At 34.8% G+C, this 26,494-nt stretch overlaps 1 protein-coding gene across 2 annotated transcripts in view; it reads right to left on the reverse strand.

Moving 5' to 3' along the window:
- LOC120426842 (uncharacterized) overlaps window positions 1-26,494 on the reverse strand; it is a 261,336-nt gene that overhangs the window by 135,679 nt on the left and 99,163 nt on the right. For both annotated transcript variants that reach the window (XM_052709398.1, XM_039591632.2), the window contains exons 3-4: window positions 10,436-10,628; window positions 4,220-4,356 (exon numbers count right to left, since the gene is read on the reverse strand). In XM_052709398.1, the coding sequence (XP_052565358.1) occupies window positions 4,220-4,356; window positions 10,436-10,628 (330 nt within the window). The remainder of the gene's footprint in view (window positions 1-4,219; window positions 4,357-10,435; window positions 10,629-26,494) is intronic.

The raw sequence follows: 26,494 nt of genomic DNA on the forward strand, positions 1-26,494 counted from the left end.
TTTAAGAGAAATGAATTGGCATCGATATGGAACAAAATGTTGATTGAAAAATGTTATCGATTCACATTCATAACGAAAATTTCCATACAGTGTTGTAAGATTATGGCAAAAATGATTGAAATCTAAAATTGTAATAATATGAACATTACTTAGAAGCCTCAACAATCACAATTGGGCTAGTTCATAGCACTTATACTAGACTACTCCATAAACTTGTGGCAAAAAATGCGTTGCATATCCTAAGTGATTTAGAAAGCTCCTCCCGATCACGCCTCTCTCGCTCATGAATAGCTGGGCAGCGTAGTTTCGGAAATCAATTTGCCCACCATTTCCCCTCCAATGAAGCCAAATCACTGCCCTATACCATACCGAACCAAAATGGTTGGATGATGTTCGGTTCCAGCTTCCACCTCAACTGGTCGTCTTTCCGACAAGCCAGCCAGCCAGTGGATCATCCAGCATGATGATTTCCACTCTGGCAGATGGACGATGATGGCAAAAACATCTCGTTCTTGCCCTACTTCTTGGCGTGAACGAAACCATTTTCATTTACTTTCACAGCCACGCACTGTGGGAAAAGTTGGCTGAGAAATTTGGTCAAAAATTTTCAATTATTAAAATTGACATTTCATTGTTTTAGATAAATTGAGGTCAACTAAAGTTTTAGATGTATTGAAAAAAATAATAAAAGTTTTTTTCATTTTAACACGTTCATTTTCAGTGTTAAAAAAAAGCAAGCAATGAGACGGAGCAGGAAATGACTTAGCTATTCTCATCAAAGCACAGTGAACTAGGGCTTTTTCGTACACACTCATTCAATGGCATCCAAGTGGAAGTTCAGCGCGACGAGACGACCTCGGCGGAAATGGCGTTTGGTGTGATTTCTGGCCGGTCTTTTCTTCGACCTAGCGCCCTGCTGGACATTGTCCGGACGGAAGTGAAACTCATTTTCAAGGTTTTATGGGTAGTCCGATGTGCAGTTTCGTTCGCTTTTTTTTGTTGTTGCTTTCTAGGGCAAGAGATTTCCCTGGTTTTCTTTTGCTTTTCCGGTGGCAGAGGCCAACCCCGGGACGGGTTCCTTTCACCAAGACGAACGAGCGGGAGACGATGACGACCGGGATGATGATGATGATGGAAATAAGAGACATCTTTGCACACAGGATGGAAGCACTGCGATGTCACTCAATTTGAGTTCATTGTGTCAAGTGGATCGTCTTCGTCTTGGTCGTTGTCGGATTTCTGCAGCATGACAGTTGGGGAGAAATAAGATAAAAAACGAGGACAATGGAGCAGTGATTTGGACTAATATTTTATGGGGCACTCGCCGGGAGTGATACAATTTGGACACTTTAAGAGGTTCCAATTGTTTGGCGAGGTTGGCAGAAAATTGGAAGAAGTTATGGATTTAATCAAGTTTGGAAATATTATGAAAATAATGTGATCAAGATCACGATAAAATGCTAGAATCGTTGAACATCAATATTAAGAGATGAATCTTGATCGTCAAAGTTGTGCATTTGTAATTCCCCATGAACATTTCGGTGGCATAAATCTACCCAATAGCTGTGAATATTTCATCTCTGTTCCCAAGAAGGCAAACCTATCCAAATCAGCCAGTCTCAAGGAGCCCCAAAAATTGGCCATAAATAACTACGCGAGAGATTATCCGCGGAACACAGCATCGGGACCACCCCCGCGCGTTGGAGCGGCACGCTCCATCATTGTCGTCATCATACATCACGCACCATAAACATCCCCCGCGAGAAGAGCCGCCCAGAGATCCTGAGGTAAACCTCGGGTGTACACTTTAGTGGCAATGTGTTATTTCAGGGGGGTGGGAAAAAAAGCAACATATCGCACCCCGAAGAATAACATCGCGCAGAAAACAACGTCGAGTTCCATCGGTTCCAGTAACTACAACAACTCGCGGTAGATCCTTGTTAATGTGCGAACGTGACTTACATGACAACCTTGCCGCGGGGCCCGTCATTCAGCGTGGCTGGGTGAGAGGACTTTTTTTATCCCTCTTCCAGAAGCTTCTTGAACGGGGTTTTTCCTCCGCGTAGTACTTGAGGATCTCCAGCAGGATGGAGCTCATAACCTAGCGGGATAAATTAATTATTTACACAAAAGCCACTCTCGCACATCTCGCAAGTTGAGCTGCTGTGGTGAAACAGTTTCTTCATATTCTTAGCCGTCTTCTGGAAGGTTAGTACGTCATGTTTTGAGCGTTAAGACTAAGGCGAAATTGAGGGCAAAGTTAGTAACTTGCGTTACCTAAGGATTAGGGTGCCTTAGAACTTTAGCTTGAGCTGTTTGATTCACTTGTTCAATCATTTGCCATTTTTGCCATTTTGGTAATTTTGGTAATTTTGGTAATTTTTGTAATTTTTGTAATTTTTGTAATTTTTGTAATTTTTGTAATTTTTGTAATTTTTGTAATTTTTGTAATTTTTGTAATTTTTGTAATTTTTGTAATTTTTGTAATTTTTGTAATTTTTGTAATTTTTGTAATTTTTGTAATTTTTGTAATTTTTGTAATTTTTGTAATTTTTGTAATTTTTGTAATTTTTGTAATTTTTGTAATTTTTGTAATTTTTGTAATTTTTGTAATTTTTGTAATTTTTGTAATTTTTGTAATTTTTGTAATTTTGGTAATTTTGGTAATTTTGGTAATTTTTGTAATTTTTGTAATTTTTGTAATTTTTGTAATTTTTGTAATTTTTGTAATTTTTGTAATTTTTGTAATTTTTGTAATTTTTGTAATTTTTGTAATTTTGGTAATTTTTGTAATTTTTGTAATTTTGGTAATTTTGGTAATTTTGGTAATTTTTGTAATTTTTGTAATTTTTGTAATTTTTGTAATTTTTGTAATTTTTGTAATTTTTGTAATTTTTGTAATTTTTGTAATTTTTGTAATTTTTGTAATTTTTGTAATTTTTGTAATTTTTGTAATTTTTGTAATTTTTGTAATTTTTGTAATTTTTGTAATTTTTGTATTTTTTGTAATTTTTGTAATTTTTGTAATTTTTGTAATTTTTGTAATTTTTGTCATTTTGGTCATTTTGGTCATTTTGATCATTTTGGTCATTTTGATCATTTTGATCATTTTGATCATTTTGATCAATTTGATCATTTTGATCATTTTGATCATTTTGATCATTTTGGTCGTTTTGGTAATTTTGGTCATTTCAGCCATTCTGGTCATTTTGGTCATTTTGGTCATGTTGGTCATTTTGGTCATTTTGGTATTTTTGGTAATTTTGGTCAATTGGAGTTATTAGAGTGATCATCAATTGGCTCATTACCACATTAAACTGAAAATTAAACAACAATTAAAGTTCAATTGATTTTAGATAAAAGATGTTTTTTTTTGCAGATGTTGAACATCAAAAATATTTAAAAAAAATGTGAGTTGATTGCATAAAACACGCCCAACTATTTCATTCCTCTTGGGTCACCCAAGAACCCCATATTTGTTTTTGTTTTTGTTGGTGCCCTCCTTCCGAGAAACCCCACTTGAAGAAAAGTGGCTCCAATTTCGCTGATCCGCAGAAATATTACACACGGTAACACGGCACCCAAAGTCAGTCAGTCGACTTTGAAGAAGAACCAACTACGAAGACGACGACGAGGACCAGCGGCCATCCATCCATTAGAACTTTTGCTTTTGTTTGCGCAACCTACATATCGCAAAAGCTCAGGATATCCTTGAGAACGGGGGTGGTAAACAATTGGGTGGGATCTTTAGACCCCCGGAGGGACACAAAAGTTTTCCTGTTATAGCTCAAGATGGAGGCGAATGGTTTTGTTTAGTTTTGAGATGAACAACTATCTAATTGGATCCTTGAAGACAGCCCAGGGAAGAAAACAAGCCGGGCTCCCTGCAAGTGTGAGAGGTTCGTGGAGTTTTCCTTTGAGGCTTGTTTGAAGAACGCTGCTGGGTGAGATCGCTAACGAGCTATTCAGGGAGCTTTTTTAGATTTGCAAGTAATGAGCGAAATTTGTTTGAAAACATGCTATTAGTGTAATTGATCTGATTGATATTTGTATTGTCTACAAAACTGCAATTGGTTTTCAATTTTTTCCAACCTTTCAACGAGACTTTTAAAAATTCCAACGAAAGCCATTTCCAAGCCAATCAAGCTTGTTCTTTAATTATCTGCTAATGGTTACACCACCACGGTTGGTCTGCTCGTTCAGTCTTTAAAGGTCTTACCTGCACGATATCGCCTTGCTCGTTTCCGGACGCAGTGAACGTCAGGTGGCACAGGAACGGCAACCGGTTCCACTGGGGTGGCGGAACCGTTAATGAGTACGTCCGTCCGATATCGCCGTAGTACGTTCGGTTGCACACTAGAATGAAAAAGAAGGACACATGAAAAGTGTGAGCAGCGAAACAGTACAAAACATTAAATGAGCAACTAACTTTGAACCGGGGAAAAAAAAGTGAAAACAAAATGTAACGAAGGAAAATTATTTTTCATTTCTTTTTGCTCATTACGTGGAAAGGTGTAATGAAATTTAATTTCATTTCCGCCGTGGCAGTGATGCCAATTTCATGAAAATTCACGCTTTGAAAAAACAAATTTTGAGCTATAAAATGTGGATTTTCCCAGCTCTGCCCTAATGTCTTCACGAAAAACAACTTCATACGAAAGTGTGAGCTTTTCCAAGTCAAGACGAAAGTTTGTGCAGCTCCACCGTGTTACTGAATGGAGTCATGGACATGAAAGTTCACCCCCCATTTCCCCACTCCCACCGAAGTCAGCAAGCATTATTTAGTTGCAACTTTTTTCCTCCGTATCAAATTAATTTAATTTTCTCACTTTTGCGCTGACATTTGCGTGATTACACGTGTGCGCTGTATTCGTTTTTTTAATCCTCGAAGCTACACAATTTCCGCACCGAGCAATTTCTTAAAAGTAACGTTGGGCTGGGATTACCGAAAGCGTGGAAATCTCGCCGGCTTGCGGGGGAATAAATTTTCACTTCACACCACACTTGCTCAAAAGTCAGGGGGAACGCATGCTTTCTCCCACTCTCGAAATTTACAATTTAATTATTCTGAAGAAATTATGGCTCACACAATTCAAAAGTCAGCCTCGAGGGTTGGAGAATTCATCAAAATGTATGCTAATTACGTGCTGGGAAACACTTTTTTGTGTTTTAAGATGATTAATGATGAAACACGTAAAAAAATAAATTTAATTTTTGTAGCTTTTAAAAATCTTGAATCATTCAAAATTTTGACTAGAATTGAATAAATCACAAAACTTCACGATATCACGAAATCCATAAAATTTGATCCCGTGAATCCCAAATTTAGAATATTAAGAGAAATTTTTCTTTAGTAAATTAACGATTACTTTTATATTCTCAAATTTAATTGTTGAAATGTTATTGTTTATTGGTAGCTATTTTTTCTTAATTTAGGACACATTATTTCATAATTTGTAATTTCACCTGGATGCTTAAACTCCCTGTTGATGCCAAATAGTAAAACAAACCAATTTGTTTAAATTTTATTTCAATTTTTTTTTTTACTTTTTGGGTATTTCAGTTTTGCCTATTTTAACATAGATATACAGGCATATTTGCAGGCACAGATTAAAAAAATGAAACGTAATTTGTTATTGCCTTGCTGAATTTTCAATTAAATTTAATTGGCAAAACTTGTAACTAAAATTTCATAACATTTTTCTTTTAGTCTTCAATATTGAAAATAGTATATATTACATATTTTGTGTCCAAAATAATCTGCCCAAATTGTTATTAAATCAATGCATTAAAATAACAAATAAATGGGTTTTTAAAAAAACCTGTTTTTGGGTGCTGTGAAATTGGCGTGAAATTTGTTTTTTTTTTCCGCGGAAAATCATTAACCCCATTTATGATGAGTGGATTAGTTTAGAAAAAATCCAAATTTGACTTAGAACAAAAATGATAATTGAATATTTTTCTAAGTGTTAGATGTTAGAAATTTAACAATCCTGACATGCCAGACAGTTGGAAATTAAAAAAGAAATTTTTTTTTGCCATTTATAAAAAAAATCTTTAAAAAAAAATCTTTTTTTAAGAGCAGAAAATTTTACAAAGGTTAAAAATCCAACTAATAGGAGCTCAGGTATCACAACATGTATGTTTCAAGTGGTTGTATCTTAGCAACCAGCAATTCAATCAATCAAGTCAATTGATCTGCTTTTCGGAAATATTTCTTGTATTTGTACCTGTACTTTTCAATCATAAAATATTTAAAAAATCAAAAACTGAATTTTTTTTGAAAATTGACTCTTTGATATGCCTATAGCTTTGTCATTTCGGTCATTTTGATCATTTTGGTCATTTGGTCATTTTGGTCATTTTGGTCATTTTGGTCATTTTGGTCATTTTGGTCATTTTGGTCATTTTGGTCATTTTGGTCATTTTGGTCATTTTGGTCATTTTGGTCATTTTGGTCATTTTGGTCATTTTGGTCATTTTGGTCATTTTGGTAATTTTGGTAATTTTGGTAATTTTGGTCATTTTGGTAATTTTGGTCATTTTGGTCATTTTGGTCATTTTGGTCATTTTGGTCATTTTGGTCTTTTTGATCATTTTGATCATTTTGATCATTTTGATCATTTTGATCATTTTGGTCTTTTTGATCATTTTGATCATTTATATCATTTTGATCATTTTGATCATTTTGATCATTTTGATCATTTTGATCATTTTGATCATTTTGATCATTTTGATCATTTTGATCATTTTGATCATTTTGGTCATTTGGATCATTTTGATCATTTGGATCATTTTGATCATTTTGATCATTTTGATCATTTTGATCATTTTGATCATTTTGATCATTTTGGTCATTTTGGTCATTTTGGTCATTTTGGTCATTTTGGTCATTTTGATCATTTTGGTCATTTTGATCATTTTGGTCATTTTGATCATTTTGATCATTTTGGTCATTTTAGTCATTTTGGTAATTTTGAACACTTTGGTCATTTTGGTCATTTCGGTCATTTTGATCATTTTGGTCATTTTGGTCATTTTGATCATTTTGAACATTTTGATCATTTTGGTCATTTTGGTCATTTTGGTCATTTTGGTCATTTTGGTCATTTTGGTCATTTTGATCATTTTGGTCATTTTGGTCATTTTGATCATTTTGGTCATTTTGATCATTTTGATCATTTTGGTCATTTTGGTCATTTTGGTCATTTTGGTCATTTTGGTCATTTTGGTCATTTTGGTCATTTTGGTCATTTTGGTAATTTTGAACACTTTGGTCATTTTGAACACTTTGGTCATTTTGGCCATTTTGATCATTTTGATCATTTTGATCATTTTGGTCATTAGGATCATTTTGATCATTTTGATCATTTTGATCATTTTGATCATTTTGATCAATTTGATCATTTTGATCATTTTGATCATTTTGATCATTTTGATCATTTTGATCATTTTGATCATTTTGATCATTTTGATCATTTTGGTCATTTTGGTCATTTTGGTCATTTTGGTCATTTTGGTAATTTTGGTAATTTTGGTAATTTTGGTCATTTTGGTAATTTTGGTCATTTTGGTCATTTTGGTCATTTTGGTCATTTTGGTCATTTTGGTCTTTTTGATCATTTTGATCATTTTGATCATTTTGATCATTTTGATCATTTTGGTCTTTTTGATCATTTTGATCATTTATATCATTTTGATCATTTTGATCATTTTGATCATTTTGATCATTTTGATCATTTTGATCATTTTGATCATTTTGATCATTTTGATCATTTTGATCATTTTGGTCATTTGGATCATTTTGATCATTTGGATCATTTTGATCATTTTGATCATTTTGATCATTTTGATCATTTTGATCATTTTGATCATTTTGGTCATTTTGGTCATTTTGGTCATTTTGGTCATTTTGGTCATTTTGATCATTTTGGTCATTTTGATCATTTTGGTCATTTTGATCATTTTGATCATTTTGGTCATTTTAGTCATTTTGGTAATTTTGAACACTTTGGTCATTTTGGTCATTTCGGTCATTTTGATCATTTTGGTCATTTTGGTCATTTTGATCATTTTGAACATTTTGATCATTTTGGTCATTTTGGTCATTTTGGTCATTTTGGTCATTTTGGTCATTTTGGTCATTTTGATCATTTTGGTCATTTTGGTCATTTTGATCATTTTGGTCATTTTGATCATTTTGATCATTTTGGTCATTTTGGTCATTTTGGTCATTTTGGTCATTTTGGTCATTTTGGTCATTTTGGTCATTTTGGTCATTTTGGTAATTTTGAACACTTTGGTCATTTTGAACACTTTGGTCATTTTGGCCATTTTGGTCATTTTGGTCATTTGGTCATTTTGGTCATTTTGGTCATTTTGGTCATTTTGGTCATTTTGGTCATTTTGGTCATTTTGGTCATTTTGGTCATTTTGGTCATTTTGGTCATTTTGGTCATTTTGGTCATTTTGGTCATTTTGGTCATTTTGGTCATTTTGGTCATTTTGGTCATTTTGGTCATTTTGGTCATTTTGGTCATTTTGGTCATTTTGGTCATTTTGGTCATTTTGGTCATTTTGGTCATTTTTGTCATTTTGGTCATTTTGGTCATTTTTGTCATTTTGGTCATTTTGGTCATTTTGGTAATTTTGGTAATTTTGGTCATTTTGGGCGTTTTGTGCATTTTGGTCATTTTGGTCATTTTGGTCATTTTGGTCATTTTGGTCATTTTGGTCATTTTGGTCATTTTGGTCATTTTGGTCATTTTGGTCATTTTTGTCATTTTGGTCATTTTGGTCATTTTTGTCATTTTGGTCATTTTGGTCATTTTGGTAATTTTGGTAATTTTGGTCATTTTGGTCATTTTGGTCATTTTGGTCATTTTGGTCATTTTGGTCATTTTGGTCATTTTGGGCGTTTTGTGCATTTTGGTCATTTTGCTAATTTTGGGGCTTCATCAAAAAATATGTTAAGTCATTTCTTGAGTTTTTTTAAGTACCTATAAGCTATTGTGTTTCATATGTTTATAGAACCTTTTAAAAAAATAACTCTAGATTACGATCACAAATTTTATTTCGCATTTTAAAATAAGTTTTGAAATTTTGCTAGGAAATTTTAGTTTTTTCTACCAAAACCTACAGTTAAAAAATCATATCTCCGATACAAGATTTTGCACCATCCTAAATTACAGCTCAAAAGTTTTTAGTCCTCCCACTTATGTACACAAAAAATAGATAATTGAAAAATAGTCAGGTAAGATGATTCCTGTCAAGAAGTGCCGCTAAGTTATTTTATCAAAATGATTTAAAAAACAACCTGGCATATAACACGAACTGTCGTAAGATCATTTTGAACTTTTAAGCATTGCCTGATTCGGCTTGCCAGCAATTTTGCAACTTAAGTTAAAATGTTGATTTTCATGAGATCCTTTTTTGCAAAAATAAAACCACTCAATGTCACTCCGATTTGCGGTAACTCAAGAACATCTCAATTCAAGAAGACAGCAATGTTATACTGAATTGCCTTCCAAGAACTTAAACTTGGGACCGCCCCCTCAAACAAGCAGACATTTTTAATTATCCTGTCAGCTTATCATTGTTTCTATGTATGTGTGTGAGTATTTTCGTACTCATCATCACACGAATTCCCTCACAGCTCTCTAGAGCCCCCAATTTTCCTCCAAACATAAGCCGTTTGACGTGTTGAACTTCTTAATAATCCTAATGTTTTCAACGCCGATTTGGGAGGGGCGTCTGAATCCTGATTGCGGCAGACTATTAACAGAAAGTGTGTGGGGTGTGTGTGTTAGTCTTATCATTCTCCTCCAACATCCTTAAGACCCAAGCCCTGAGCAACATTTACAAGGAAATTTCCCCCCCAAAATGGTGCCCCACACTCCCCTAAGTACACTCGATCTGCGCGAGCGCCGTTCGCAATGCTAATTGAGTAATCACGCGAAATGTTTAATGTTGAAACAGGCGAGTGAGATTTGCTTATTTCGGAGGAATCCTTGCTAGGAGGGAGGGGTGGAATTCGGGCGGTGGAGTGCTACAATTTGTGCGCGAGCAATCATTGGCGGTAAACTCGCGTTGATTGAGGAGCTAACCAAAAACCGGGAATGTTAACTGCCAAGATGAAGATGGATTGTTTGAACCCGGGTTTCCCCCCAAACTTGAGATTTAGGGACTTTTCGTGGAGTTACCTGGCAAAGTAACATTTTCTTCAAAGAAAGATTTGAACTTTGAGTTTTGTGAATTGGATGGAAAATTACTCCCTCCAGCAGAGATTTGGGAAATTCACAGAAATATGCCTACTAGAAGAATCCTAATTTCAAAGTTGTTGGTAGAGTCAATGAAATGGAACAACAAAAAAGTCAAGTTTGATTGAGATTCAAAAGCAAAAATCTACTATCCTAATTAAAACGGTTCCACTTACCGGTGCACATCTTCGGCTCGTCACTGCCATCGCCGCAGTCATCCTTTCCGTCGCAGTACTTGTCCAGCGGAACGCAGAACGCACCGCCCTTGCACGGATGTTCCGAGATTTTGCACGCGTGGACCACCACAATTCCGGCCAGTTTGAGCGCCAGCGCCGCCACCAGCGACCAGTGTATTGCTTTGATGTTCATCTGGAAAATTAACAGCGGAAAGAGAGGGAGGAAATTAGAGTCCATTATAAACCAAAATTTGGAGATTATTGGTGTCCCACAGCAGGAATTAGCTCATATTTAGACTATTAATTCGACAGGACCAACGAGACATCAAACATGGACCCCCCCTCTTTGGTTTCGAAATTATGAGCCGCACCGAGTCCGATTTAATTATGTGTTCTAATTATGCCCAATTCCAGATTATAATTTCGCGGGAATGCGCAGAATAAAGCCCCTTTTGTGGGTGACAGTTCGAAAGCTAGGATGTTTAATTTTGAATTTCGCGAAAAGTACGCTTGCATTCATTTGCAAATATTGAAAACATAGTGAAAGGTTTATGAAACCCACAGTGGCAATCCAATCTGTCAGTCGATACACCGATGGACAGGCACGTGGCTACGCGTTGGTTCACGTGTTCGTGGGATAGCTAGTGAAATGGGGGTTTCTGATACTATTTTTGAGTTTCTACATTTTCATAACTTTCTCGTTGATAAAAAAAATCATTTGAAATTATTTGTAAACCTAGAATTTGTAATTGTATGCCAGGGGCCATCAATGAACCATTTTTGGCAAAGTTTGGGAGAAGTGGTTTTGTGGTTGTTCAAGGTCACCCGCCACAGACACGAACAGTGAAACAAAGCAAAACAAAAAAAGTAACTTTTTCAAAACTTGTAACTCGTGATGGTACCAGGCAAATTTTTATGTTCATACATCCATTTTTAGAATTGTCATCCCTATAGTTTTGTAGAACATAGTTACACTCTGAAAAGTTACCCTGCAATATTACAAAAAAACACGAAATTATGAGTTGTTGCAATATTGAAAAGTACATTAAATTTCCATTAAAATGACTTCGTACCCAATTTTATTGACAGTTGAGTAACAAAAAATTGCGGATGCTTAAAAAAAATAATTTCTCGATGAAAAATACTTTTTTTAGAATACTGAGTATGCCATCAAATCGGGCATCCAATTTGACGATTAAGTCTTTTTGACACCAAATTTCCACATCATCGTAGCTTCAGGCTAAAAATGATTGTCTTTTTTCGCATGTTTAACCCACGGCTACGTCACGACTGTCATCCACATATAAAGCAAGTGAAGTCAACATCGAACCAAGATCGAACCAAGTTTTTAGCGCGTAGCGTTTGAAAAGGTCGTATGCGCATCGGACATAAATTACTAAAAAATAAAACTTTTTTCAGTTTTTTTAAAGATTTACGTTTCATATCAAATTTTAACTGGGGGAACAGCATTCAATTCGATAGAGAACCTAATGTTGGCAGTTCAGCACTTTGGTGTTTAATTAGCTACATTAAAGTATTTTCGACTGAAATTTAGTTAGTATTCTGAAAGCGTTGTTCATTTTAGACCAACGGTCAGGAAGGATCAAACTTATTTAATTTTGTTTCGAAGAAACTGAAGCTATTCAGTTTTTAAGATTAGTTCAGTGTGTTGTGCTATATTGCTTGAATGGTCAAGTAGATCTTTGTTTTATTCATTTGATAAATGTTAAATATAAAATTTACGTGATACATGTAATTATCTTTTTTATCTTTTGCATAGAGATAGAAAAAACTAACAAAAAATAATAAATTAGGAAAAAAAATTACATTTATTTCATACGATCTTTTCAAAAACCACAAGTAAACAATATTGACAGCGCTCTGGCGGGGACTTCATGAAACTGCATGCGTGTCAGATCCCTGGTTTAACCCTCTACAACCCAACCTCGCCTCTAGGCGATAGAGCGTACAATTTCCCGTTCCGGGAAACAAATCCCAGGAATTCCCGGGATTTCCCGAACAAAAAACTATTTCCCGTTTCCCGGGAAATTTAAAAATTTTCCGGGAACTCCTGAAATTCAACCGGAAGTATACATTTTCCTAACTTTTTGAAAATTTACCAAAAAATAAAAGGCAGAACCATAACTTGATTTGATTCATTTTCATTTGGCATGAAAATAAACTTTTTTATTTTTGGTACCCTTATATAACGAAAATTGTTGTTATATCATTTAATATAAAAATTTAACCGCTTCCGGTCAGCCTCAAAATTGAGATTTTTGAACGTTTATGTTTACCGTTACCAAATTACCAAATGAATTCATATAATGAAAAAATAGTTTCATAATTTTCGAAAAATTACAGTTTGATGCATTGAATGATGCATGTTTGATGCATTGGAGCTACCAAGGGCGTAAAAGGGGTTGAATATGAAAAACATGTTTAATCGTTATCGTTGAATAGAAGAAATCATAAAAAACAACTTCGTATCATATGAAAGGTGCACACAGAATGCAAACAAAAGAAAAAAAATATTTCAAAAGTTAGAGTTGTGATTTCATGAAATTTTGTTTCAAGTAAATAGCACGAGAGGTTAGATTTTTAGGATAAATTCAATAAATATCTGTTTATTCATAAGCTGGAACCAGTAAGACTTATTCTGGTAAAAACATTTTTGCCATTAAATCATATTTTTTGTACATTTTTTACTTTACCTGCCAATGTTATTATAAAACAGATTCTCTAGAATTGGTCATAAAGACAAATTTAAAGTAATTTTATGTTTGTGGAGCATGGATCCCAAGTAACATTTTAGGCTTTATCAAAGCTGTCACAACCGCTATAAAACCTATCAGCCAAAACCAACATTAAAACCCCTTCGTCGTAACAAACTCCCCAGAACCTTGATAAATCCCACTTAAAACCCAAAAGGACCTCCGCAAAAGGTTGTTACGGCCTATTTATAAAACCTACATAGGAGTTCAAGGCTTTACAACTGAATCCTAACAACATCCTCAAAGCCTTGATAAAACCTTTGTTAAAACCTAGTCAGGAGTTATGGAAAAATGACATTTCATACGTCTTAAAACGTCTTATGCCAAACAGGTTTTATTTTGGCAAAAAATAAGTCTTCGTCTTGCCAAATGAAATTATGGAGATGGTTGTCAAAAATGGCGATGATAAATAGATAAAATAGATATTAGAGGTAATCCAAATAATTTGAAAGCTTATTTCTCACAATTGATGGCTCAAATTCAGCTGCGGTTGAAATTTTATTGATAAATGTAGGGGAGATAGAGCCAAAAAATTCAACTCGCTTCATCAAAAATCAATATTTTGTAATCATAGTGTTTAATGTTAAAAAATATTTTATTGCATTTCTTTAAAAAAAATATTCAAAATATTTTTAAACATCTATCGCTATATTAATCATACCAGAAATTCAGCATAAATGTGTGTTTTCATAAAATTTAAATCATTTTTTTCAGTTTTCTATTTTTTCAATCAAAATGGCGGTCAATCATATTCAATCAGACCACGCGTATAGCGCCATATTTATGCACTGCTATTTGGCCGCGATAAATGCTCTTTAAGGAGCTTATGGTTTTAAGTGAGCTTTTTACATGCCTAATGGCACTTGACAGCTACAACACCCTAGGTTTTAACAAAGCATGCGATAAAACCGTTTGGCATGGCATTGTCATCTGGTTTTCAAGCCTCTGTTAAAACTTTCATAAAACCTTATTGAAAGCCAGTCGGCTTTTATTTCCACCCGGTTTTATGTCCGAGGCATAAAACCCAGTTAGAACCTATTAATTAGCTCTTGCTTGTTGGTTGCGGTGAATGCCCAAATAAAACTATTAGGCAATCAAGATGCTTCAATAAACCCTTAATAAAATTTGGTGGTGGCTAGTTGATTTAAAAATGTTACTTGGGATATTACTCACTGTCTAAACACTTTGATTTAAAAAAAGATACTTCTCAACAAAAAATACGAATGATATTTGTTTGATTTGGTACAATTGAAAAGACATTATATAAAATTGGAAAAATCATATATTTTCTTAAAGTTTATGATTTTACAAGCATTCAAGCCATTATTTGATCCTTACACTCATGTTGACCCTTAAAGTTCCGTTCTATACAATCAGAATAATTTTCGATAAATTTAAAATTTCCCGGCAAATTTGTTGAAAATTTCCCGTTTCCCGGTAAATTTGTAACCCCGGGAAATTGGACGCTCAACTAGGCGAGCTTCCATCCAAAAATTCGCCAAAAATCAATTTTTCAACCAATTTCCTATCATTTGAAACCATCGGAAAGAAAAACCCTTAAAGTTTAGAAAAAACTTTAAGGTTGGAAGTGCGACTTGTTTTATGTGACTTTGCCAATGTTTGAAAAAATGACATTTTTCTGGGGTCTACTTTGGCTGTCTTTCTTACTAACATTTCCCCTGAAAATAATTATGCAGTATTTTTTGTAGTGTACTAGACAATGCCTCTAAGCATTTTTTTAACAATTTAAATGATAATGGTATCATTCTATAGTAGAATTGTGAAAAATAAGAAAAACATTGAAAAAAGACCGAAAATAAAGTGAAAAAATATGATAGGCAAAAAGTAATAATAGGAGGTGATAGAGTAAGTCAAACACTATCAGAAACAAACATTAACTAAACAAAATAAACGCAAACTAAAATACTTAAAATCAAACACATAAAACCAGAGAAGTAAAGTTTTTCGTAGAACAAATCTAGAGTTTTTTTTATTAGGTCCTATAAACATATGAAAAAAAATAGTTTATTGGTCCTTTTTTTTAAAAAAAAAACTCTGGAAATTTACTTAATAGCACTTGACAGTTTTTCTAAGCCAAATCTAAGCCAGTATCAACCCCAAGGGCCTCGTGACGGGGTGGTTAACGGCTTCGGCTGCCGATCCCTTAGTTCGACGTCGTCGTGCTATTGGAGCTTTTTGGGTTTTTGTTTGGGTTTGAATATCTCAGGATTGAAATCAAATTTTGGGAATCTGTGAAGGTCAAAAGATGAGGCATTGTGAGCTGCACAAAATAGCGTTCTTAACTCAATTTGGCCCAAAATGCACGTACGACAAGCGCGGGTTCGATTCCCGCCTTATCCTCCTGGCCTTCTATCGGATGGGGAAGTAAAACGTCGGTCCATTTGCGTAAAAGAGGTTTGAGTGACTCTCCACACATAACTTTCGGACGCCTAGAAATGAGCAGAAACTTGCAACAGAGACCACAAAAGACCCGGGGATCGTTAAAGTGGATTGCTTTTTTTTATCAATCATAATCATCATAATCATAATTTTATTTTTGTTTATAATTGTTATCTTTATTTTAAGAGTCCCATGAAATTTAAGAGATTTTTGATGTTTTGTTTAGTGATATTTTTTGTTGTAATTTAATAAACTTTGTAAAAGATTATATTATTATATTATATTAAAATCAATATTTGATTTGGTTTTAAAAAGTCATACAAATTTCAAAAAATAATTGAAGTAATATTAACCTTTATGGCTAGACAAGAATGCTGAACCTTGTTTTGACTTTAAATTTGAAAAAATGATAAAGTAGAAGTAAACTAAAAAAACTGTTAAGCTTTATAAATAGAATATGATAAATAAAATAATTATATAAATGATGAGCATGCACTTGCCTATTTAGTTATTTTTCAATAAATATTGGTGATATTGATGAAGAAAAAATATAGCTGATGGAAAAATAATGGAATGTAATAATATAAATAAAATGGAATATAAAGTATTAAAAGTACTTCCTATGACATGATTTTTGAGGTATTTTTTCGAAATTCAGATCCCCGTAAAAAATGTGGTTTTTGAGTTTGAAAAATCACTAAACCTATCGTCAGTGGCGGTGACAAAGGCTCTGGGGGGTCAAAGTGATTTTTACGGATTTTGCAATTTTTCAGGTTCTTCTCAATGAAACTTAGTTCTGTTTGAAGGGTTGTGCAGGGAACATCTTAAGAAACCCTTGCTGAAAAAAATCACATTCCTAGAACAAATCATGTCATTTTAGAAGCTGTCTAGAATTGAGGTATATTTGGTCAAAAATGATCTCTTAAAAAAAAAACATTTTAATAAACTTTTTGAAATTGCTCGAAAAGTATCTCAATGTTTAAAAATCTCCACTTCCAACATTGTAGAACGTCAATAAGATTCCATTGAACGAGTAATACTTTTGGGTGACTTGTCTCGACCCTTTTTTTGTATTTGAGCATCATTATAGTTTCATTTGTGAGGGCCTCGTGGCGCGGTGGTTAGCGGCTTCGGCTGCCGATCCCTAAGTTGCTATAGGGCGCGTGTTCGATTCCCGCCTTATCCTCCTGGTCTTCTATCGGATGGGGAAGTAAAACGTCGGTCCATTTGCGTAAAAGAGGTTTTGGGTGACTCACCACACACAACCTTCGGACGCCTAGAAATGAGCAGAAACTTACAACAGCCCACAAAAGACCCGGATGTCGTTAAAGTGGATTGCTTTGCATATTTTTATAGTTTCATTTGACCCAATGTCACCCCCTCTATGGGGTGAGGTCAATTTTCATATTAGAGTTCAACAAATTCCAACATATTTTGGAGAAATTTTGGTAAAATATATAAGAACAATCCAGAATCTCAAATATTTACTAGCGATTTTATAACAGTTTAGCAAAGCAGATAAACTTAACCAAAAATTGCCACAAACCTGAAATCTAAATGATTAATTGAGCATATTATGGCGAATGAAGATATAAATTTTAATAAAGACAAAATTACATATATTTTTGCCAAAAATGTAGGAATTAAATCCAAACAAAATATTCTCAAGATTGCAATGAGTTTTTTGTTAAAAATCAAATCACTTTTTTCAAAACAGTGCATTAAATATGTTTTGAAATAGCATTTGAAAATAAATGCTCAAAACTTGCTTTAATTTTAAGGATATCAAAACATTGAAATTTAAGAAATCAATTCTTAATCTTTTTGACTTATTAATCAGCAGAAATTAAGAGAAAAAAAATATTACAAATTTTATTAGGATGATGACCTAAACATTTTTCCAAAGATTTCAACCTTCACTTATCTCCACATATCGAAAACCCTCCCCAAAAATTAAATTCTCGCGCAATAATTGCCCAAAATGCAAGCCTTATGCGAAACAATTCACGTGCATTCATCAAAATTATACCTCCCCCAGAACCGATCCAGCCCCAGCGATTCAAAAATTATGTTCGACAATCACCCACTAGCCCAACACCACCACTACGTCGGCCACGGTGACAGTGGAAAGGAGCAGTCAAAAACATGGCCATTCTCCAATTTGCGAGCAAGACAGTTTCGACAGCCCCAGCCGGTCACCATAATAATGTGGCTTTTTTCCCCGGAAAGTGGGAAAAATTGTGTGTGCGGTTAACGGTAAACTCGGGAAAATTGGTGCAATCACGTGGGGGAGGACGGGAGGAGGGAAAGTGTTGTGGATCGACGAAAATTAAAATAATAAAACAAATTGTGTGTTGGTGCTTTTCAGTGGAACACATATTTTTTTTTCTCGCGATGACAATCAGTTTGTTTGGTTCGGAAATGTTTGCACTTCTTCCAACGATTCGCTGATTGGTGATTTAATGAACGAACGAGAATTGTGGATTTAAGGAGTGATTTATATTCACGTCAGAATCGACAGCAACATGAATTTTGTTTGCTGGGAAAAGTGAGGGAAAATTTATATTTAAAATATGTTAAACCTTCAATTGTTTATTTATCATTTTAAGATTAAATTGTTTTTATTGAAAAATGTAACCAATTTTCCATATCTCTGACCTATTTTCGCAGCTCTTAAATTGAATTTCCCTACACCCTCAAAAGCCATAGTGCACTCTCATGAAACACAAAAAAAAACCCTGACACCTCTCCAAAGTGGCTCACCACGGAACGGGGCACTACGTGCTTTTAGCTTTTATTTAATTTTCACGATAAATGATGTAACGAGCCCACTTTGCTCTCACCCCCGCCGTCCATCCTGCACTGGAGAAGTGGCCCGGGTTTATTCCCACACGGATACGTGCGGTTTCGTCCTGTCGACAAAAAGGGGTCGTCCCTGACCGCCGGAGCAGCAGCACACACCCCGAATAAAATAATAATAATAAAGAAGAACATCGCACTTAAGTGTTATTCGTCCGGGGCACTTTTTTATTACAGGCCGAGCAAGACCGGTTTCACTTGCTCAGCGGAAAAAAAAAGTCCCGATGGTCCCAAAGGACCGCATTAGCACCAAGGCTAAGCCACTTGGACCAGTTTTGGGAGGCGATATAGTGTGTTCTTGGGTACGGTGTGGTGGCAAGTAGTTTTTCGATGGATCCTTAGGGAAGTAGCAAGGTTGCCTTCTTTCACACCGCTTTGTGTGTTCTGGGCGTGAGAATTTTCGGGGCCGGCCTCTCTGGCTACAATAGAGAAATTACTGTTTCTTTTTATAGGTCTACCCCGAATGTCCTGTTGACCTGTTAAATCGTCTTACAAGAGAATGATTCCCGAAAAAAAACGCACATTTATGCAAACGCTTTTCACAATTTAGTGAAATAACTGTAATGTCATCATGACACGGCAAAACAGTCAATTAATATGAAATTATGGCAGTGCCAATATGGGGTCAGGTGTGCGTTTTCCCAGGAGCAAAGAGCATTACAGGTTGTGTGTGTGGGGTTGAACCGGAAAGGATTTTCATGACCAGCATAACGATCCCCTAATGGTGACCCTCTCGTGCGTTGGGACTGTAACCCACTGGACAGTGGTGGAGAATTTCCTTCATTTTCATTTATTATATAAGAGTAAGATGATCTTCTCGATATGTTATATGTTATAATTATCTTTAACAAATTGGAAATTATTTCGAAATATACCTGTCAATTTAATAAAGATTTCACAATTTTTTAATTATCAATTCTTTATTTTGGCTATTATAAGTAATAATTAATTTGCTGATCTCTGATCAAAGGCGATACACCGCAAAAAAAAAACAAATTTCAAATCCAACTTACAAAAATTTGATGAGAAAGATATCCGATCTGCGGTTCAAAAAATCATTTGCAAAGGCCGAAAATTGACCAATTTGATTTAAAACAAAATCAGAAGCTTTATATTATACATATTTATCATAAATATTGAACAAGAAATTTCAATGATTTGGCAATTAATTTTGTACATAATATCTAGAGAAATTTGTAAGAATTTTTGAAATTGAAGCTTGAAATTGAATGAAATACCAATAATCCTATTTAATACTCAATAACATGTCATAAAAAAATCCAAAATCAAAATTTAACCAACAAAAAATCATTTAGACAAAACATGGATAAAGTCACATAAAAAGTTATATCCAATCCAACCATCCACATCAACGACCCCCGGGTCTTCTGTGGTCTCTATTGCAAGTTTCTGCTCGAACCTAGGAGTCCGAAGGCTTGAATGGGGAGAGCACCCAAACCTCTTTCTACTCCAAGGAACCTTCCACCCCAGTGTTTGAACTGGCGACCTTTGGATTGCGAGTCCAACCGCCGTCAGCGATTCCACCGGAGTAGGCTTGGTTTGGTGTGTTGTTTGTACTTATGGCATGGAGACGACTCATACACCTGGAATGACTTAACGGCCTAACAACCAAGGCCGGGACCGACATTTTACTTCCTCATCCGATGGAAGGTTGGAGCAGATGGGAATCGAACCCAGAATCATCTGCTTACAAAGCGGACAGCGTAACCATTCGGCCACGCACTGCCAAAAGTTATAACATATTCTTAATTAATAATTGTTCTACATTCTATTTTTTTCAATGTCAATATTTTTTTCATCCATTAACAGAAGCCTGTCTAACGGGGCTTAAGTTATGTTTGGAAAAAGGACCATGAAATAAAAAAAATACTATCAAAGTTACCCAAATGAAAGTTTTTACTATACAGTCCAGACTCGTTTATCCAAAGCCTCGATTATATGAAGTTCGATTATACGAAGGTTTGTATAGAACTCAAATCGAATCACGAACAAAAAACTTATTTTTTCGTATTTTTTTATTTTCTTACTTTCAACTTCAAATTCAAGTTCTGCGACCCCATTTAAGTCAAATTTAAATGATTTATTGCCTATAAAATTAAAAAATCTGGGGCACCCAAAAACTGGAAATTTGGTTTATTGGTCCTTTATAAAAAACTCCAGAAATGCATTTTTTCAATATTTCATCACCGCCATTTTGCCCGCATTCTTGGATTTAAAAATTCTAAATTTCATTAGACTAGTTTAGGGGTCATACTTAAACTGAACAATCAACGAAAAATAAGGCAACGAAAAAAAAAAACAATGTTTTCTTGATTCAATTGCCTGAAATTTCGATTATCCGAAGTGAAATTTTGCCAGGCCTTCGGATAATCGAGTCTGGACTGTATTTCTTAATGTTTTTTTTTTCTAGAATTGGTAAATCATTTACATCGAAATTTCACTTTATTGTGATTACATGAAGCCTGCAATTTGACTATAAATCGATATTTGGTTGATACACTTGAATCGTTCAAAAAGAAAGTCAACATAAAAAAAGAACTATCGTTAGAGAAGTTCCATCAAATTCCGCTAAAAAATCAGTTTTTTTTTAATTGGATGAAACATTTATTTCAACGATTCCTTCGGATCAAATAATCAATTTTGCATAATTGGTTTCTTTATACAAGTTGTACTAATACAAATCAAATCCAAATATGTGAAAGTCTGAACCTTATGAAGGTATTTTCTGATCGATGTGGTGTCTTCGGCAAAACAAAACAACTTTTTATTAACTTTAAATCACAAAAATCTCAAATTTGACAAACTTTACAAATTTGTAAAAAAAATGTTTTTTTCCAAGTTATGATTTGTTTGAAAAAAAATGATTTTAAAAAAGTATCGAAAATTCACCCGAAAAAGCCACGACACGATTTCTAAATGTAAAATTTAATATGAAATCAAAAAGAACGTTTGAGATTTGAAACATGGGTAATTCTCCGCCAACTCACACAGCAGTTGCCCCGACCCCTCTTCGATTTGCGTGAAACATTGTCCTAAGGGGTAACTTTTGTCCCTGATCACGAATCCGAGGTCCGTTTTTTGATATCTCGTGACGGAGGGGCGGTACGACCCCTTCCATTTTTGAACATGCGAAAAAAGAGGTGTTTTTCAATAATTTGCAGCCTGAAACGGTGATGAGATAGAAATTTGGTGTCAAGGGGACTTTTATGTAAAATTAGACGCCCGATTTGATGGCATACTCAGAATTCCGAAAAAACGTATTTTTCATCGAAAAAAACACTAAAAAAGTTTTAAAAATTCTCCCATTTTCCGTTACTCGACTGTAAAAAAATTTGGAACATGTCATTTTATGGGAAATTTAATTTAGTTTTCGAAACTACATTGACCCAGAAGGGTCATTTTTTCATTTAGAACAAAATTTTTCATTTTAAAATTTCGTGTTTTTTCTAACTTTGCAGGATTGTTTTTTAGAGTGTAATAATGTTCTACAAAGTTGTAGAGCAGACAATTACAAAAATTTTGATATATAGACATAAGGGGTTTGCTTATAAACATCACGAGTTACCGCGATTTTACGAAAAAAAGGGGTTTACGAAGGGGTCGTACCGCCCCTCCGTCACGAGATATCAAAAAACGGACCTCGGATTCGTGATCAGGGACAAAAGTTACCCCTTAGGACAAAATTTCACGCAAATCGAAGAGGGTTCGGGGCAACTTTTCCCGATTTCGTGTGAGTTGGTTGAGAATTACCCACATGAAACATGTGTTTTTTAAGGCCCTTCCCATTCGACCCACAAATTTCAACCCATAATATCTTGGGAACGATATTTAATATTGGAGAGTGAAACGCATGTATATTTCTCTCAACCATTAAAAAATGTCGAAAAAAAAATCGAATTATTTGGCTTTATCAAAATGTAAGTCGTGTTTTTTTTCAAAAACGGTATTTTTGGATCTGAAGAATCGATGAACAAAGTTTAAAAAAAACAATTTTACATAAATTATCAAAAATTTAAATCTCAGCAAAAAGGTATTTGACTGTACTGTACACAGAAAAAAATCAATTCTCGTAATCGTGAATAAAGTTCACGAATGTGAGAACCACGAAGGAATTTCTTCATGAGTATGGTGCATTTGCACTATAAACGTGAATATATTCCTTCGTGGTTCTCGCATTCGTGAATTTAATTCACGATTTCGAGAATTGATTTTTTTCCGTGTAGCAAAGGCGTTAAGATGTCTTGTTTATTCTTTTAGTTTAAAACATCAAAAAAATACGGATTTTTAAAATCGATTACAAATCAGGAAAAATTAATATTATATGGGTGTATCTTTGGAACCGCTTCTATTCTCATTCGAAACTTCAGATTATCAAATTTACATGCCATTTTTTCTTCTAAAAAAACTTGACCAAATTTGTAAAAATATGATTTTTCTTAAAGTTCATTTTATGGTTTGAGTTATTCAATCTGTTTGATAATTTAAAGGAATGTTTAAATATGTATATAAATGTTCAAATATGATTGAAATTGATTTAAAAAAAAAACCTTCAAATCATTATTATTGTTTCGACAGATGTTTGAAATTTCACTAAAATGATTGGACAGACAGTCTTTCATGAAAAACCCATCAAAAAAGTTCCAACCACAACAGACCCGAATTACAGATGTTTTCTCCATTCCACGCCTTATAAATAGAACCATTATTGGGTTAATGCTGTTTATTGCGTAATATTGGTAACTCCTGGGAGTACCCTCCCAAATGTTACCTCTGCGTTTTTTTATTATTCGTTTTGCCTCATTGGATGTTGTGGTGGTGGCCGCGTCCAACGAAATCGCTTTGGTCGCACTCTTAGCCGCTCGTTCCCCGGTTGAGATTTATTTTTATTTGCTCTATTTCATCGACCAAGACCAAGACCTACAGGGTTTGACCGCGTAAGTGGAGGTCAATATGTGCGTGTGTCTCCTCGGTACGGAAAAAAAGGATATCTGTGGGCCTTTATTATTATTGCATTAACGGACCAAACCCCAAGAAAAAACGATGATCCACTTTCAACCCCCTCCGGGAGCTCTTGTGGGAATCCGAAAGTGGTCCTGTACGGTACGGAGCTTCACAGAAAAAAAATGATGGTAATATTCATCAGGAAATGGTGACAGATTTTGTGGCAAAAAAATGATTAATTTTACCCCAGAAAATGATGAATTTTCATCAGTTTTTGATGAATATTCATCAGGTTCACATTTTTACACATTTTTTATGTAATATTACTCAAAAAAAGAGGTAATATTCAACCTACCAAATTTTCAACATTCCAAAATTCAACTTTTTTTTTCTGTGTTGGCATACAATCAATCTCGATTACATTTGGAAAATTCGGTTGACATTGTGACGTCGTTTGGCGGAATTGAAAATTCCACCAAGTCAAATCAAATCCGGAGATGTGAACAATATCCAAAGTAACAATCCGTTCTGCGGTTGTTGTTTGTTTTATTCTTGGAAGACAGAAAATGTAATTTTGTCAAGACAGTAAGCAGAATTTCGAGGGGGAGGTAAGCTGACATGATTCAACACAAAAAGGACCAATCCAAACGAGTGAGTGATCAGCCTTTCACGTGTTCTAGGCGGTGGGCGGAAACAATCCACTTTTCAGTTGAATTTTGGTGGTCTGATGGTAATTCGGTGATGGATTGGATTCACTCCGAGTAGATAATTTATTATTTCACGATTTGAGGTAAAAAAAAGGTTTGCTTCTGAAAATGCTTTAAACTGTTTGATATTGCGTCCAAAGGTCTAAATTAAATATTGTTGCATTTTCAGTCTGCCAAAGGATGTCATAATTATCCATAAAGAATGAGATATTAAAACTCCCCGCTGTTTGAACCCTTTTCCATAACTCCAGGGAACAACCGGTGTGTATGCAAAAAAATAAACTCACCGTGAGCCTATCTCATTTCCTGTTTATTGTGCGCCCCTTCATTAAACATGATTCATCACTTTAATGCAGGCGCAAACTTGCCCGTTGTCGCCCTTTAAAATTTTGTCCCATCAGCTCCGCACCGTATCATTATATCAAGGACGTTTCGGGGGATGTCCTGCGACCTCCCAAAATCCCCCCTTTCCCACCTCCCCTCACAACACAAAAAACAACGACGACCAGGACAACAACGTCATCATCATCAACACCAGCCAGCAGGAGGAACGATGGTGATGACATCGTCGACGCTTACAGATTTAGTTCAAACAAACAAAACTAACGCCAACGAGCAACCCGGAGAGTGTCCCGTCGATGCTCCGGCATGCACACACACACCGTCCTGGTGTATTACTCCTTTATGAAGCCATGAACTTACGGCCGGCAGCCCGGGCTAAGCCAGACGATGATGACATGGGCCATACTCCAGCAGCACTGGCCAGAGATAAGGCATGTGTGGCGACATCGAGCGAAGCCGGCCCCGAACGGCGGGCGAAAACTGCTCGGGACGACACCAGGAAGGGACAATTCCCGAGATGGTGGAGAAGGTAAAACTGAATCAAAAATAACAATCTAACGATTTTTGAAAAAATAACGACATTGAAAAAATAACTTCAAAAAACATTGAAAAGAACAGATCAGTACAGAATTAAACAGAAAAATTTATTTAATAAGAGCGTTCAACTTCCTGGGGTTACAAAATCCGGGAAACAGATTAAAAAATCAAGAAAATTAATCAGGGAAAAACAATCCCAGAAATCCCAGTTAAGAGACAAAAACAAACCTACTTCTCGCCAGAAGAGCATATTTTTTTACAAAACAATAACTACATTCGCTGAAACCAATGAAACCCATGCTAAAAAAAATGGAATTATTAGCTATATTGAGGTGCTTCGTGATTGTGGAAGGCATAATAACATCCCAAAATAGAACATGCAATTTTCAGGTAATGTTTTACTGCGGATAATAAGATAGTCTTAAATTTAATTATGTTGTCAAAAAAGAACAACTTTTACTCGTTTAAATACAAATAAAACAAATTATTCACTCTACAGCATTGCCTTGGCGTTCTCGATGGCGAGATTCCTACTCGAAACTAGGTGTCCGAAGGCTTGATTTGTTGAGGCAATTGCAAACCTCTTTTTACACCTAAGCTTCCATCCACCCTGGGATTCGAACTGACGACCTTTGGATTATTAGTCCAACTGCCTACCAGCGAATCCACCGAGGCAGGACCCAGGGAGACGACTCCTACACCTGAACTGAGCTAACGACCTAACCTCTAGGTTAGACCGGGGCCAACATTTACTTCCCTGTCCGACGGAAGGCGTGATCAGACAAATCTCGTCTCAAAATTTGCCACCGGGACCGTCTGGGATCAAGCCCAGGCCGACTGGGTGAGAGGCAACCACGCTCGTTAAAATAGTAGAATCCAATAAATAGTAGAATCAAATTAAATCAAATTTAGATGCTTCTCAATGAAACTATTGAGTAACGAGTATTGAGTATATCGACTATTTGTCGAAAAGGCTAAAGTTATATCCATTTTTAAAGGCTGCACACATCAAAATCAGATTTATTTTTTTCAATTTTATCAATATTTCCAATGCATTTTCCAAACAATGGTGCCAAAAAGTATAACAAAAAATGTACTTTTTTCGAGCTTTGGGAATTTGCGGGAAATTTACAAAAATTCCAGGAAACAAAAATATGTTTTACGGGAATTCCAAAATTTAAACGCCGGAACGAAAAATTGAACGCTCTACAAATAGTAATTACATTTATTAAATATTTCATTGCTGCAACTATATTTCAAATTTAATCGATTCTTATTAAAATGTTTGATTCTTTTAATATTTATATTGCTTAATAGAATCCAAAAAATGTTTATTGTACTTTAATTATCTATGAAAATCTTTTACTACATATTCCTCGACAAGTTTTTTTAATAAAACGCATAGCTTAATATTTTTTCAAAAAAAAAAACAAAGTAATTCTCAAAAATTTTACAAATCGACTTTCCTCTTTAATTTT

Source organism: Culex pipiens, chromosome 3, assembly GCF_016801865.2.
Source record: "Culex pipiens pallens isolate TS chromosome 3, TS_CPP_V2, whole genome shotgun sequence".
NCBI lineage: Eukaryota > Metazoa > Arthropoda > Insecta > Diptera > Culicidae > Culex > Culex pipiens.